General features: G+C 35.4%; 1 protein-coding gene across 2 annotated transcripts; it reads left to right on the forward strand.

Moving 5' to 3' along the window:
* Positions 1,562-14,301, forward strand: LOC109826273. Of its 2 annotated transcripts, none has more exons than XM_020393294.1 (2): positions 1,562-2,506; positions 13,428-14,301. In XM_020393294.1, exons 1-2 carry the CDS (start codon positions 2,180-2,182, stop codon positions 13,674-13,676), a joined length of 576 nt encoding a protein of 191 aa, XP_020248883.1. In that variant the 5' UTR covers positions 1,562-2,179; the 3' UTR covers positions 13,677-14,301. The 2 variants fall into 2 exon arrangements, with proteins under 2 accessions (XP_020248883.1, XP_020248876.1); XM_020393287.1 differs by having other exon boundaries at positions 1,564-2,506; positions 13,422-14,300.

The following is a 14,709-nucleotide window of genomic DNA, read 5'->3' on the forward strand; positions in this document are numbered from 1 at the left end:
ATTGATATTTAATTATCTACAACTTGAGACATATGGTATATACATAAGTGTTTCCTTATTTGTATTATTTCGCTCGATGTACTACGTCTCGTGTTATAAAATTTTAAGTATTAATTCCATCTAGTTGTATGACCTTGTTACTCGGATGTTTATGGATTCTTTTGATTATTATACCCTAGTGGTGGATTGCATCTAGCTTGTTAGTATTTCAGCTGCACGTTTCTTCATTATTATTGTTATTGCATTGGTCGTTCGTCTGTTTCTATTCTTCCTTTTGGGATCTTATCGTGTGCCATGCACCCTGACGTACTCCTTTTTTCTCAGGTTGTACGTCAGATTTAGAGGGCAGACAAGTTCAGTAGGAGCCAGAGTATTCTCAGCAGGAGTACTTTGCAGACAGAGCAGAAGAAGAAGCTGAAGCTTAGTTATTTCCTTTAGTTGTTCGACGGTCCTTATTTATCTTTGTAGCACCTTTCTATTTCCGTTTGATCGATGTATTTTTATATCTCTCCAATATTCAGTTTGATAGTTTTGTATAAGGGCATGTTGACCCAAATATTATGTCTGAGATGATATTTCAGTTGTGATATGTATCATTTTGTTCTGAGTTATTTATTATATTCTCGAACTGTGATCAGGAATCCGTGCCTTCGCTTTATATTGCTTGACGCTTAGCGTATTAGATTGAGTAGAAGATCTAGTACTTATTTCTCCTCAGTCTAATACGTCGCGAGCTTGTTCATGTTCTGATTCCCTGATATTTTGGGAAGCGGGGCATGACATTTTTTTGAGCTAGTGATCTTGGATTTGAAATTCTAGGATGAATAAGTGAGTTTTTTGAGTTTTTCGGATTTAGTTATGATGATTGGTCACATATTGATAAATGCCAACTACAATGTGATTTCATTGTTTACAGGAGGCGTTCATTAATGAAAATAAAATCTAGATTGCTTTTGTAATTTTTAGATGAGGCGGTCCATTATTTGAATGGAATCTATGATGCAATTTCATTATATAGGTATTAAAAAATGAAAATTTTCTGAGCCTCTATATTATAAATTGTTTTTACATTTTTTTATTTACATTGTCTCGGGTTAGTTTATGACCGTTGGAGTATAAATTTGAATAGGTAGATTACCCCAATTGAATACAATTGTATTTATTCTTTTGTGGAAGGTAAGCTCACCAAAAGGTTCTTATATTTACCAATCATTATTTTGGTAATCCTAAATTTTGTTTGCTACAACTATAGATTTCAAATTTTAAAATTTGTAATGTTACAATTTGAATTTGAAACAAATAAAATATTATAAATTTTAGTATTACATATCCTAAAATATTGATGAAACAAACAATATTTTAAAAATCCAAACTCATGTTAAAAAACCTATATATTTTAAATCCGATGATGACACCCATATCCACAAATTACAGTATTTCAAATACCATATGAAACACGTATCGTAGATTTGAAAAAAACAACCCCCAACAGTACAGGTTAAGTCTGGTACCGCCTCGAGGATAACGTAAGAAGCTTCGCCACAACAATAATAAAAGGAAATAAAACCCACAAAGCCATTCGCGTTATCTCATCATTGCCTCTCTCATCGTCCAGATCAAAGTAAAAGGCAAAATTGCAGACAAAATCGTTACCCAAACCCTAGTTCGATATCCAATCAAACCCTGATTTGATCCGCAATCTCTGTCTCTCTCTCTATCAAGATTTTGAAACCCTAGCATCATTCCATTATCCGATCAATCTCTCCCCCCTCTCCCCCGTCTGATCCTTCATCCCAAACCCTAATTTCTCGCTGCTCTCCAAACCCTAATTCGATCTCCAATCAGACCCTAATTCGATCTGCAATCGAAACTTCTCTCCTTCCATCAACATTTTGGAAACCCTATAATCATTGATTTATCCGATCAATCTCCCCTCTTTGTACGCTCGGATCCTTGACCGTCGAACCCTAATTTGTTCGTTCCGATCGATTTTCCATCCTGCTCTCAACAATTCGTCGAAATTTCTCACGTACCTGGAATTTTTCTCACGAGGTCGAATTTTTAGCGTCTCCAAGTGAATTTTGTCGAAATCAAGAGTCGCGCGAGATAGCGAGGATCATCAGAATCTTTGAAGTTTGTACTTTATCGAGATAAAGTTTGTACTTTATCGCGCGAGATAATGGCTGGAGGTGGAAGCAGGAGTAACGAGGGGCCGCTGAAGATTGGGAGCACTAACGGATTTGCAGTTCTCGAGAGCCTTAAGAAGAAGAAGAAGTCGACTAAGGATTCCTCGAAGAGTAAGGGGTCTTCAAAGAGTCACGCGAAGGAGCTGGAGCCGCCGGTGTTTTGGAACCCGAAGCCTTTGGTTAACAAATCGTGGGCTGATGTCGAGGATGAGGATGATGATGATTACTACGCGACCTCTGCTCCTCCACAGGGGATTTGGGGAGCTTCAGATCCGAGTAATCAGAAGAAAGAGATGGAGATCGAGGCAGTGATGGAGGAGGTATATATTATAAATTATAAAGTTATTCATTTGAATAGTTTCTTGCTCATTGTTCCTTTATTTGTTTACCTGTGCTTTTATGTTGGATATTGGATATAAAAAAATTGTAGAAGCTATTTGTTGTGTAGTTGGACAGATAAATCCCATTATCACAAAGTAATTTTATGGGGTCGTAAATATTGAACTTCACAGAGTAATTTTATGTTGCTAATGAATTTATGTTTGTTTTTGAAAAATCTACATTTGATATTAGCCACATAGAATGGGAAATAGAGGTTATATTAAGTTCTGATTGAACTTTGCATCGTAATTTTAAGTTGCAGTGAGTTATTTTTACATATGAAAGTTTACATAAACTTTCATATTAGCCAAATAGCATGTAGGAAATAGAAGCTACTTAAATTAAGTTTTGTTGGTCCAGTCTTTTCGCTACACTTTTGACTCACCTTCCTTGCAGATAGGACGATGATCTATTAATGGATATCCTCTTTAGGTATACTTTCCTGGAAGTACCTCCATACCTCCTCCCTCTACTGTTAGCTGGTTACTGTTCAATACACTTATTTGGTTTAGTGGTTTCTCATCATTAGGTTTTGTGTAACCCTGCCCAAGCTCTGAGTCTGTTTTAATCCAGCTGCACTTGTTTGAAAGCATTTTCAGTGGCGTTTGTGATGTCTCATTGAGGCTATGCTATTTCTAGCCTATATACAATGGCAACGCCCAAAAAAATCATGTATTTAGGGTTTTCCTGGAGCTGTTCAATGCTTCAAGAGTCTATGCATCCTTCATCTCCTCTTGCTTCTATTTCATCGTCACATAGTGAATATATATGCGTGCATGCATGCGTATGTGTATATTGGTATGTGTCTGTAAGCATGTGTATGAGTGGATACACACATTTTCTTATTACAATCTGATTATCCTCTTTCGAGCATGCCAAAATAATCTTGAGTGTATATACATGCAAAGCTGAATCTTCGCCTGCAGTATTGGTCTCCTTTTTGTGATTTTGAATGTTTGTGTCACCCTTTGTCATTTGTAAATCGTAACCTAGCTCTCCGAATAAAACTCTTACATCGGTGATGCCTAATATGTTCCATCATATTCTCTAAACTAGTGATGAGTGAGTTCTTATGATAATGCTACGATTGCCTTCTCGGAGCAGTCCCAAAGCAGTATAAGAGCCCTTTTTTCATTGCAATATGTCCTGGGTCTACTTGGCAAATGCTATTCTGTAAGATGCATGCTTAATAGTTTTACACTACTACGAATAGGCAATACTATTAAAAGGCTCAGATCAAGAGAAGAAACACAAGTTGTTTAACTAAATTTACATGCCTGGTTCTTCTTTTCCAAAAACATTTCCTTCTTTTCCACATTGCCACTGACAAAAATAGATGATTCTGATTTGAGACCTAGTGACACATTGTCTTTTCTCCCCTTCCGTAGTCTTGTAATTACCTAAGAAAGCAGTTGCACGTCTACTAAAACTCTACCTTTATGATGCCTTCCCTTTCTATATGTATAATTGAATTATTTCTTGGGTTATCACAATGTTCTTTAGGATGTGGTTTCCACCCATGGATCCTACTTGGTACATTTAATATTTACTTATATTTTTTAACATGGAGATTTTTGAGATAAACTTCATGTTCCATTTTAGTTGTTGCTTTATGGTCTCCCACCTTTCTGGCCTCCCGTGTGGATAAGGATGAGCAGGGCATGGTTCCATCTTTCTTCATGGAGCGTCAATCCACTAGGAATGTGGAACTCTTTTGTTATGCCCTTTTCTCTAGTATATATTGCTCATGCGTAAGAAAAACAGGGACCCCATCTGGTCCAATTTTTGACATCCTTCTATAGCTTTCTTCAAGCAGCTTTAAGTATTCCATCTACCTGCTCTCGTCATTGCTGTCTTTCTACTTGGTGGCCTTTTGGAGGAATGCCTGCATTTTTCTTCTAAATGCAGTCCTTGTCAATGACATTTTTCTTTTGTCCATAGTCCGCATTGAACTGTGGATTGTGAATAATGGTCGTTTTTCTTCACTTACTGGTGACCATGACTCTGGGTTAGACTGCAGGTTGGAGGTTTCTTAACTTGAGTCATACTATCCTGGAGGTCTTTTCTTCACCCAATGCTTCTTGTATATGGTAAACTCAAATGTCTTTTTTTTAACTATTTTCATGATCGAAATAGTCCCTATAGTTTCTAGATGTTGGTTTGTTCATTTGCTAGATTGGTCTATGTATAAGCTAAATCTGACAGTTCGTTGCCCATTTTTGATTGCTACAGTTTGTCACATAGTTACAAATTCGATGTAAACTACTTTGGTCTAGTATCAGTGATTGATCATGATGATTGTATTGTTTTTATTGTTTTTACATGTATTATGACCCATCTCCATGATGATTTTATTGTTTTTATGCATATGTTATTTCTTCCTAGCAGAGTTATTGGTCTATTGTTTGTTTATTATTGTGACCTGTTTCTCTCTCTCTCTCTCTCTCTCTCTGGGTCGTGAAAATTTGATAACAGTAATCTGGTGTTTTGTTTTCTTGACATATTTGACCGGCTGCAATTAGTTCGCCTATTGCTCTGGTGTACAGTTATTATTTTTTGAAGCCTGGTAGAATCATTTGTCACCCGTATTTGTGAGTATGGTGATCTTAGTATTGTTTGTTTGAATGATTGAGATCTTGTGGCTAGATCAGATGTTGGCATTGTTGATGTCTCATACATAACTTTCATTTCAAATAATTAAACTCTTTTGGGGCCAATTTCGGATATAATCACAGCAGATATTTATGTTTCCCTGTTACAGTTAGTTAGCTTTGCTATTTTGAAGAATTGTTCACAATCCTACACGGGTTATTATGACTAATCTACATTACCCGGCTTCTTCTATCATGAATCCGTTCCCGTATCGATGCGTTCCCGTACCCAAACTTCATGGATACTCCTTGAACATATGCATACATTTTTTATGACATGTACGCAATGATATGATGTGTTCTAATTTAAAACACTTGTCAAACACCTGACATATAACCTACACTTTACATCCATTTCTTAAAACGAGTTAGATATGGTGCAGATTCATCCGCCTATACCCAAGGAAAGCTATAAATTTAACGGGTTGTTTGGGTGTCTAGTTAAAAAATGAGTAGTTTCCAATTTATACTAGTCAATTTAATAAAAGATATACAAAAATGTGATAGGAATTTTAATTCTAATGACGCATGAAATGAAAAACAAAAATGATCTCATGTGAAATTAATTAGAGAGAGAGAGAGAGAGAGAGAGAGAGAGAGAGAGAGAGAGTCTTGTGCTGCACCCATACTCGTACCCGTACTCATTTCCATGCAATTTAGTGACTAATGTTTGCATTTCTAACATATTGTGGCTTTTGAAGTACATAATTACTTTGTCAACATTAGCAATTAAATCATAAAACTTGCAGTATAATTTATTCTGTATTTCCACTTTTATGTGAAAGTGATACTATCCTTCGCTTGTGAGTTGTGTCTCTCTGGTTATAGGGATGTTCGGCTGTTATCTTTACATGTGTTCCATCTTGCTTATAAACTTGTCCTTTCTGGAGATGGAGATAAATCATTTCCATCTCTTTTTCCTAGTCATTCAAATAAATGTCTATAGGCCTAACATAACCCAAGGACGACTGAGCAATTGGTAGCTATGCCATAAAACCTTTGAATCTAGCTCCGTGCATAAACAAGACCTACTTTCCATGTAAAGAATTAATCTTCCAATTACATAGTGATGAGTTTTGGGAAGTTTTTTGTTCAGTTTGTGGGGAAATGCATATGAGAAGATCTAATGTTGGAAATCACATTCTTTGGCTTCTGTTGTGTGTGTGGTGGAATATGGAAACATCATTTCTGAAGCACTAGCAACTAAATGGAATGTCATCCTGTTTATTTATGAAATGTTTATGTAACTCATATTATTCGAAAACTGAAATCTTTTCCTTGATACTGTATCATAGATCACATGCTAATTTTTTCTTCTTCTAGTTTTAAAATCTTGGTCCACTCAATTCTGTCCAAAATGCAAAATTGGTTATGGTTAAGTATGTACATAATTGTTTGTGCTATATATTTTATAGTTTGTTAGGGTTTCCTCGAGTTAATAGTCTTGTTTGATTGCATTTATGCCATTCTAAAATTAATACCTGGTGTGTATTGGCATTTTTCACATTAAATTTCTAACTGTACACGTGTGATCTAAGGGGGCATTTGGTAACTTGCAACTATTGTTGCTATGCCTCCGTGACTTGCATGCAATCGAATCATTGCAATTCTTGTTGCATGCAATTACACTTGCAGTTGTTTGGTTTAATTTTAAAATTCTACACCTTGCACTTACTACTGTAGTGTAGTTGTAGTTGTTTGGTTCTCCTAGCAACTTCTCATATGCAACTTGTTTTCACTTTTAATAAATTGGATTGGAAACAAATTGGATTTTTTTTGGATTTTAAGTACTAATTTTATTCTTAGAACTATTAATATTTATTACAATTTGTTGGTTTTTTAATGATTTTTTAAAATTATTTGATGTTTTATATTTTTTTGATGTTTTATAGTTTTTGTATTTTTTAAAGTATGTTTCTTGAAAAATCTGAAGTAAATTGTAAAATATGTTATTTTTTCAAGTAAAATTTTAAACATATAATGTCATTAGTATTTCATAAAAATTCAGATTTCTTGAAAAGTTATTTTTTTGTAAAAAAATGGATTTAGAATTTTTTTGAAGGTTTTTTGGAAAAATTAAAACTTTTAAAAACAATTTTTTTTTGATAATTTTCTGTTTTTTGTAAAAGTTCATTTTTGTATTTTTAAAAAAATTGTTGACTTTTTTGTTTTGATTATTTTGAAATGCAATATTTTTTCAATAAAATTTTAAAAGTTTATTTTAATATATTATAATTTATTGAAATTTTGTACGTCCTTTGAAGTTTAATATTTTTTCTTGAACATTGTTTTAAGTATGTATTTATTTTTATTTTGCTTTGTTGCAACTAATGTTGCAACTCAAAAATGTTTGGGGTTCATTTTGTTTGCGATTGTGACCTGCAGTTTGGTTGCAAGTCATACTTTGCAATTGAAGGGGGTTTGCAATTGCGGTTGCAGCTGCATGCAGTCAATTGCGATGAAAAAAACACTTGCGGTTATGCATAAATTGCTCAATTGCATGCAATTATGATTGAAATGAAACAAACATTTGGAATTACCCAAAAATTGATCAATTGCATGCAACTTCTGTTAAAACACCCCAGTTGCAGGCTACTCCCTTCTTGTACTTTGGGTCCGTAAATATGTAGTGCCATATGGTGGGATCTTTAGGTCTTAGATGTTATGTCTAAAAGGATAGTTGGGCCTGTACAAAATCTTACCTTCATGACGTTACAGCATTTAAGTTGCTAGATAACTGTCAGCCATTAATATTCCAACCATGCTGGGGTAGTCCTTTTTCTTGTAAAGGAATAAGGATGGAACCCCTAGAAGAGATTCCAGCCACTACATTACTCAAAAGAACTGGTTACAAAATGAAAGGCCACACCCCTAGTTCTAGAGTGTGGCCTACAGCATCATAAGAAGATCAACACGGGGGGAAGTTCAATTTATTAAATAGAAGTGAGAAAGCTACCTGCTACATGTACCGGGGACATTAGTTCTCGGTGCAATGGATGCTAAGATGTCCGTCCAGCTGAGTAATTTAATTCTCGCCGAAGACCATATTATTATTTTGGATGTAAATTTAAGGTTATCCCTGAACATGGCTGCTCGTTTTCACTTTTACACCATCTCTTTAGAATTTTAGGATAAATTACATATTTATCTAGTCTTGGTTATCATATTCATGCATATGTTCATGACTAAGGTACTTGGCGGAATACTACACTGCATAATCCAATATGGCTAAGAGTCCTTGTCAAGTTTATTCTGATCCTTGCACTTTATTTAAGCATCTTATGCAGCTCTTAGTATAGGCAATTTAGTCGCTTTTACATTTTGTTTTTGTTTTTTTTGCCAAACAGATCTTAATATATGCATTTCCTGGTCTCTTGTGCATTTATTTGAATGTCTTGTGATTCTACTTTTGTCATGTTGCAAAGAATATGTGCATATTTTGCTATTGTAGCCCATTGTATTTTGAAAACTATATCACTGCTACATGATAAATTTTCTTGACCTGATCCCCCATTTGCTCTGGAGCTGCAAGAAAAGCTAGATTTGTATGTAAGTGTTGTTTTTTGTTATGTAGAACACTACTCATTAATTGTCCAATAGTCATTTTGATAGTGAAATTGATGTACTAACTACTTAGCTGAAGCATCCATGATAACTATGTTATTTTGGAAAGATCTATGAAATTCAGTATAAATAAAAACACTTACTTCATCTACATTACTTTTCTTTGTTCTGTCTTTTATTCCTTATTGCTCTTTTTGATTTGAAACGAATGTCTCTAGCATACTGGTCCATAACTTGCTATGCATGTTTGAACTATGGCTGCAGTTATGGTAGATAGATTTGTTTACATCTGTAATGCATAATAAACTTGCAAATTTGTCTTTTCGGTATGAGCATGCCGTCTATGCATGTAAGTTATGCTAAATTAGTTCAAATAATATTCTGGTGCAAGCCTGATACTAATACATACAGTACACAGGCCAAAGTAAAGCATCTTGAGATTCTTGAACCTTGTTTTAGATGGAGTTCTTGAACCTTTTTTAGATGGAGTTATGTAACGACAGATAGTTCCTTTGTCTTCTTATTTGGTTCTTTTTAGATTTTGTGTTCTTTTTTTCTTTTAAATTTCTAACGCATTAGGAAGTAAAGACATGGGACTATTGTCTCTCCTTTTTTTTATCCAATTTAATGACAAACAGGAGATGGACATTTACTTTTTCATATCTTACTTTCATTTCGTGCTTAGCGAAGAAAATAATTTTATATGTTTACACAAATTTTTGCTGCTATGAAACATTTATAGCGTTACCATCAAGTTCTTTTTCCAGCTACATAGTTTATTTCACTATAAATTGGTTCTGCAGAAGTTGCTTATGAATTTTTTATAATCGTTTAGTTATATTGCATATCATGTACTACTACCACTAGTTTTTCCCCTTATAAGTTGTTCATGATTCAAAGAGCACCAGGTCTGTCCTTTCCCCTAAGATATTTTCAACTGAGATGCTTTAGATACCTTTGCATGCTAGCATATACACCACTGGTAAGTTTTTCTTTCAAATGACATTTACCATGCCTTTCATATGTATCGTAGAAAGCATGCACGAGATGAGGTTTACCTTCCATATTAGTTTCTCTGCCTTGATCCGTGTGAAGAGAAGTCTATCAGGATTCTCCATGATGGGAATGTGAAAAATAATTCCAAGTTGCATAACGTACTAGCCATTACATCATTCTGGGTTAGGAGAGAAGCTTAGATATGCCTTTTTAGATTTGAACTTCTGATTAAAATGACCCTTCTCGAGAATTTTTTAATCCTCTATTCCAGGATGTCACCTCTTCATAACATATGAGAATGTATGTCTGTACCTTGCTGGCCTCTTCTGTAGAAAGGTGTCTAAGCTTCTTACTGTTCTTTTAGCGCGACAACAAATTCTCTCTAAAAATCACCAAGTGCCTCTATTTCTGATACAGGTTCACAGCCAAGTACTCCGAATTTACGTTTGTTTCACATTTCCTTGTATAAACAGTGTCATGCTTTTGATTATCACACTATTTATTGCATTTTTGCTATCATGCATCCTCTTCCAGTTTTAGGTATTGGTTTTGCTTATTTTATCAATTTTTTTATTGTTATTCTTCAAAAAGTATTTGCAGAAAGAAAAAAGCTTAAGTAGTTGGTCAGAAGAGGATGTTGTTTGGGTCCATTTAATTGGGCGACTTGCTATTTTCCGACAGCTTCTGTAGATGCCATCATAGCATAGATTGAATAAGAACGGTAACTCACCATAGGATGCTGAACAGGGAATTTAGGGAGCATTGTTAGTGGAACCGGAGTCTTCTTCCTGTGCAAGCACAAGACTGCAAGAGTCAATCCTGCGAGGTTTTAGCGTTTGATGATGAAAGTTATACCGATTCTTCTTATCCCAAGAAATCGGAAAATTTAATGATTAAAAACACGCTATTACCGATTTATTCCGAGTAAGCATATTTTCCTTCGTAATAGATGCCTTATAGAACGGATAACTTAATTGGGTTAGTAGGTGTTGATGCTGATTTAAATTAACTGTGTTATGGTATAGAAGAGGTTTAAAAGGCAAGTGCACATTAAAAGGTGAATGTGATCATGCAAGGTCAGATCATTCATGACAGAAAAATTAGCCATTAAAGATATTTGTAATCCCAGGAAACCTTGACATTTTGGAAACGGCAATAATGGTTTTCTTCTGAGAAACCACCGTTCCGTCATTATAGATGGCATATATAAGCAAGAGCATCAATAAGGCAGACTTGGTTGCTGATTAAGCTAACTGTGTCATTCTTCGGGATCTGGTTATTGAAGGATGAAAAACTTGCCATTAAGTGTTTTCTCTAATTTTAGGAGATCTGAATGGTTGAGGATGGACAACGTGCTATTATGGATTTCTTCTAAGAAAGCACCTTCCCTTCATAATAGATACCTTACCAAGAAATGCTGAATATAGAAGATAGTTGAGGATGTTGATGGAAGTAACTATGTCACATAATGGTTTCTAATTAAATATTATGTCTGAATTTTTCAAAGGTGATTGAAGAGACTTTCTTTAAAGATTTGAAACCTCAATCCATCAATGATTAGGAAGATTCTATTTGTCATGGCTAGCTCCGGTAATTTGAATATGGAATGAGGAGTGGTCGGCAGATGTACTGATGCTATTGAAATTTGGAAATTTTAGTATTTTTCTGTAAGGGCTTGTTTGGCAACCTGAAAGTAAATGGGAAATGGACAAAAAATTGGAAAGTAGCTACACTTTCCGTTGTTTTCTTGCTTGGCACTTGGAAAGTGAATGGAATAGTAAATTAAAGCTAAATGAAACGTGAAGGGTATCTCATCAGCTTTTAATCCCTTTTTCCTCAAAAATTTTAAGAAAGTGGAAGAGTGAAGGGAAGATGACAGAGAAATTAGTTAAAAAAAAAAACTTCCTCACCTATCATTTTACTCCAGTTGTCCAAGTTGTACTATTGCTTTTCATGATAACCAGACTACAAGAAAGTAACTGCCACGTCATTTGTCACCTGTACTTTACGTTTGTTTTATACTTTCTATCATCCAAACAAGCTTTTGCATATAGAAAGCATAGTATTAAAAGGGGTGAAGGCATCCTCCTATGCTACCGCCTAGGCCAAAGCGGTACTTAGGTCACCTGTTAGGCCTTGGGATTGCCTAGAGGAGCATGAGCTCTTATGCGGACTGCAAAGTTTAGGCTTGTGTTGATTTCCTCCATTGCTGCCTTCATGGACTCCCCCTCCTCAACCTCCAACCTTCAGCAAAATCACTTATTCTTGCAACCTTCAGCAAAATCACTTATTCTTGCAACCTTCAGCAAAATCACTTATTCTTGCAACCTTCAGCAAAATCACTTATTCTTGCAACCTTCAGCAAAATCACTTATTCTTGCAACCTTCAGCAAAATCACTTATTCTTGCAACCTTCAGCAAAATCACTTATTCTTGCAACCTTCAGCAAAATCAGTTATACCTCTAGTTTAACAAAGAAATCCATCTAGGCCCCATCTAGTCGCTAGGCTCTGAGACGGTGCCTACTGATATCTAGGGCTTTCTCTAACCTTGATAGAAAGTAAGAAGAAAGTGCTTTCTCAAAATTTCACTTTCCATGTACTTTCCGTTGCCAAAGATGCCCTAAGACAGCATACATTAAGGTCTCATTGGCATCAACGGTTGGATGTACTGGAGGTTTGAAGGACATCTGTCACTTGGTCGCTAGAGCGCGATATAATTAATAATCTATGAAGAGGGTCGTTAGCTTAGCATTTAAATGCTGTCATCTTGATCACAACTCGATAATCGATCAAGCAAAGAATCAAGTTTGACTCTTAATTTTTAGTTATATTGACATCAATATGTGTAGCAATGTTATAACTGCGGTTGACCTGGTTAGCCTTCAGTTTGCTTCAACAGCACTTTGAATTAGAATGTTTTGCTACGAGTTTTTACATCATTGCATAGAATACAGAAGGATGTGTAGTTTGGTATTTTGTCATACATAATCTTAAAGCAACTTGATAAGGTTTCATATAGTAATTTATTTAGGCTGTGTTAGTGTGTTGTCGGTCATTTTCTAAGGGGTTCTTATTTTTCTTTTTATCCTCCAACTGAAGTTTACGGCTTCATTAATAAGCAGTAAATTAACTTTTTTTTTCCTCTGCCACTGGAGATCCTTAGTATCCCTTCTGTCATTGATAGCGTTTCTTATCATCACTGTGTTTGCTTTAGGGGGTGTTTGTTTGCATGCAAGTGAAAGATGAAAGTGAGAAAGTTACTTTTATTTAACAATTAAGGTGTTTGTTTTCATGTAAGTGGTTATGAAAGTGAGATGCAAGAAAATTGCCACATATGATTTAATGCAATTTTGACTTCCCCTAAAAAAGTGGTGAAGTCACATAAAAGTGAAAAAAAGGAAACTAATTTAATTAAATTATTTTAATTATACTCTAATTAATCTTATTTTGCCACGTCATCTTCACATTGCACTTTCGATAATAATTTAATTTTTCAAACAAACACTGCATTTCACTTGCGTGCTGATATGGATGTAAAAGTCATTTGCAAAAAAAAATAACTTATATATTTTAAATTCACTTTCAGATTGCCAAACACTCCCTTACTGAGATGATTAATTCAACCCTCTCTTGTGTTTTAGCTGCAGGAAAGTGAAAGTGAAGATGGAGGTCTTGATGAAGGTGATGAAGGCATCGAGGAAGAGGCAGAACCGGAACCTGAAAATCATATTCCAGCTGAGCCTGTAGAGAAGAAGCCTTTACCTACTACCTCAGCACCGAAAGAGAACGAGAGACAACTCTCCAAGAAAGAGTTGAAAAAGAAGGGACTTCAAGAACTGGATGCTCTTCTTGCGGAACTGGGAATAGAGCAGTCAAATGGTATTAAAACTTTCTAGCGTTAATTGCAGATGCATGCAGCCCTTCGACTGTAGGGGTCTAGTTAGTTATCATCCATATTCTATTTTATTAGCACATACACGCACTGATCACATATGTGGAACTATGTTGCATGCTTTAATATGAAACACCCGTTGTACACTTCTTGGATGTATATCTTACACTTGCATCCGCTTTCTGAAATTTGTTAGGCAAAGGTTGGATTCATTTCAGCACATACTGAGTTTAGAACTATAATTTTAGAGAGTTTGGGTATCTAGTTAAAAGAACGACCGGTTTTTTATTTATAGTATGCATGTAAAAGAGCATAAAATGCTATCGGAATTTTGATTCTCATAACACGTGAATGAAAAAACAATATTGAAGCCATCAACTTAGTAATTTTGATGTGTAAACCGTGTTCCTGCATCCTATAATTTGCAAGTTTGTCATGTGTACTACCGCTTGTGACGTGCAACATAGGTTTAAACTCTGTGAGGATTACACGAGGATCATAGTTAGGCGCAGAAGATTCCCGTAGGATTCCCATGCTAGTTTAAAAGCTAAAGAAAAGTCACTGTGTTTAAGAAAGTATATGCTATCTGCAGCTAACCCTACATTCCAATACATAATGACCAAGATATTGTCATTGTGTCTGCTGCTGGGAAGGACTCTGAGGAAGCAGCTGATGTGAAAGAGAGATTTAAGAAAGTAGTCTCAATCAAGAAGAAGAAAACTAACAAGGAGATGGATGCTGCTGCCAGAGCTGCTGCTATGGAGGCTGCTGCGAGGAGTGCTCGGCTTGCTGCTGCAAAGAAGAAAGAGAAGAATCACTACAATCAGCAACCGGTTCGGTAAACTGGTCGTCTTTAGCTTTTTGAAGAGGTGATAGTTTATATGCTCTCTTTTGTTCCGTCTGTTCAGTACGAAAACAAGCAGCAGCTTTTAGATAAAATACTATTAGCTTCCTACTGTTATCACTTGAAAGACTCAGGATTTTCTCTTGGTGCTCCATGGCAAAACTTAATGTGAGAGATTCTGCTTCACTGGAGA

This window comes from Asparagus officinalis, chromosome 1, assembly GCF_001876935.1.
Source record: "Asparagus officinalis chromosome 1, Aspof.V1, whole genome shotgun sequence".
NCBI lineage: Eukaryota > Viridiplantae > Streptophyta > Magnoliopsida > Asparagales > Asparagaceae > Asparagus > Asparagus officinalis.

What these genes read in the sequence shown, in the direction of transcription:
- LOC109826273 (XM_020393287.1), top strand. Translation starts at nt 2,180, where the DNA reads ATGGCTGGAGGTGGAAGCAGGAGTAACGAGGGGCCGCTGAAGATTGGG. An exon ending in TCGAGGCAGTGATGGAGGAG is followed by an intron (nt 2,507 to 13,421) that starts GTATATATTATA and finishes CTTGTGTTTTAG; the next exon opens with CTGCAGGAAAGTGAAAGTGA.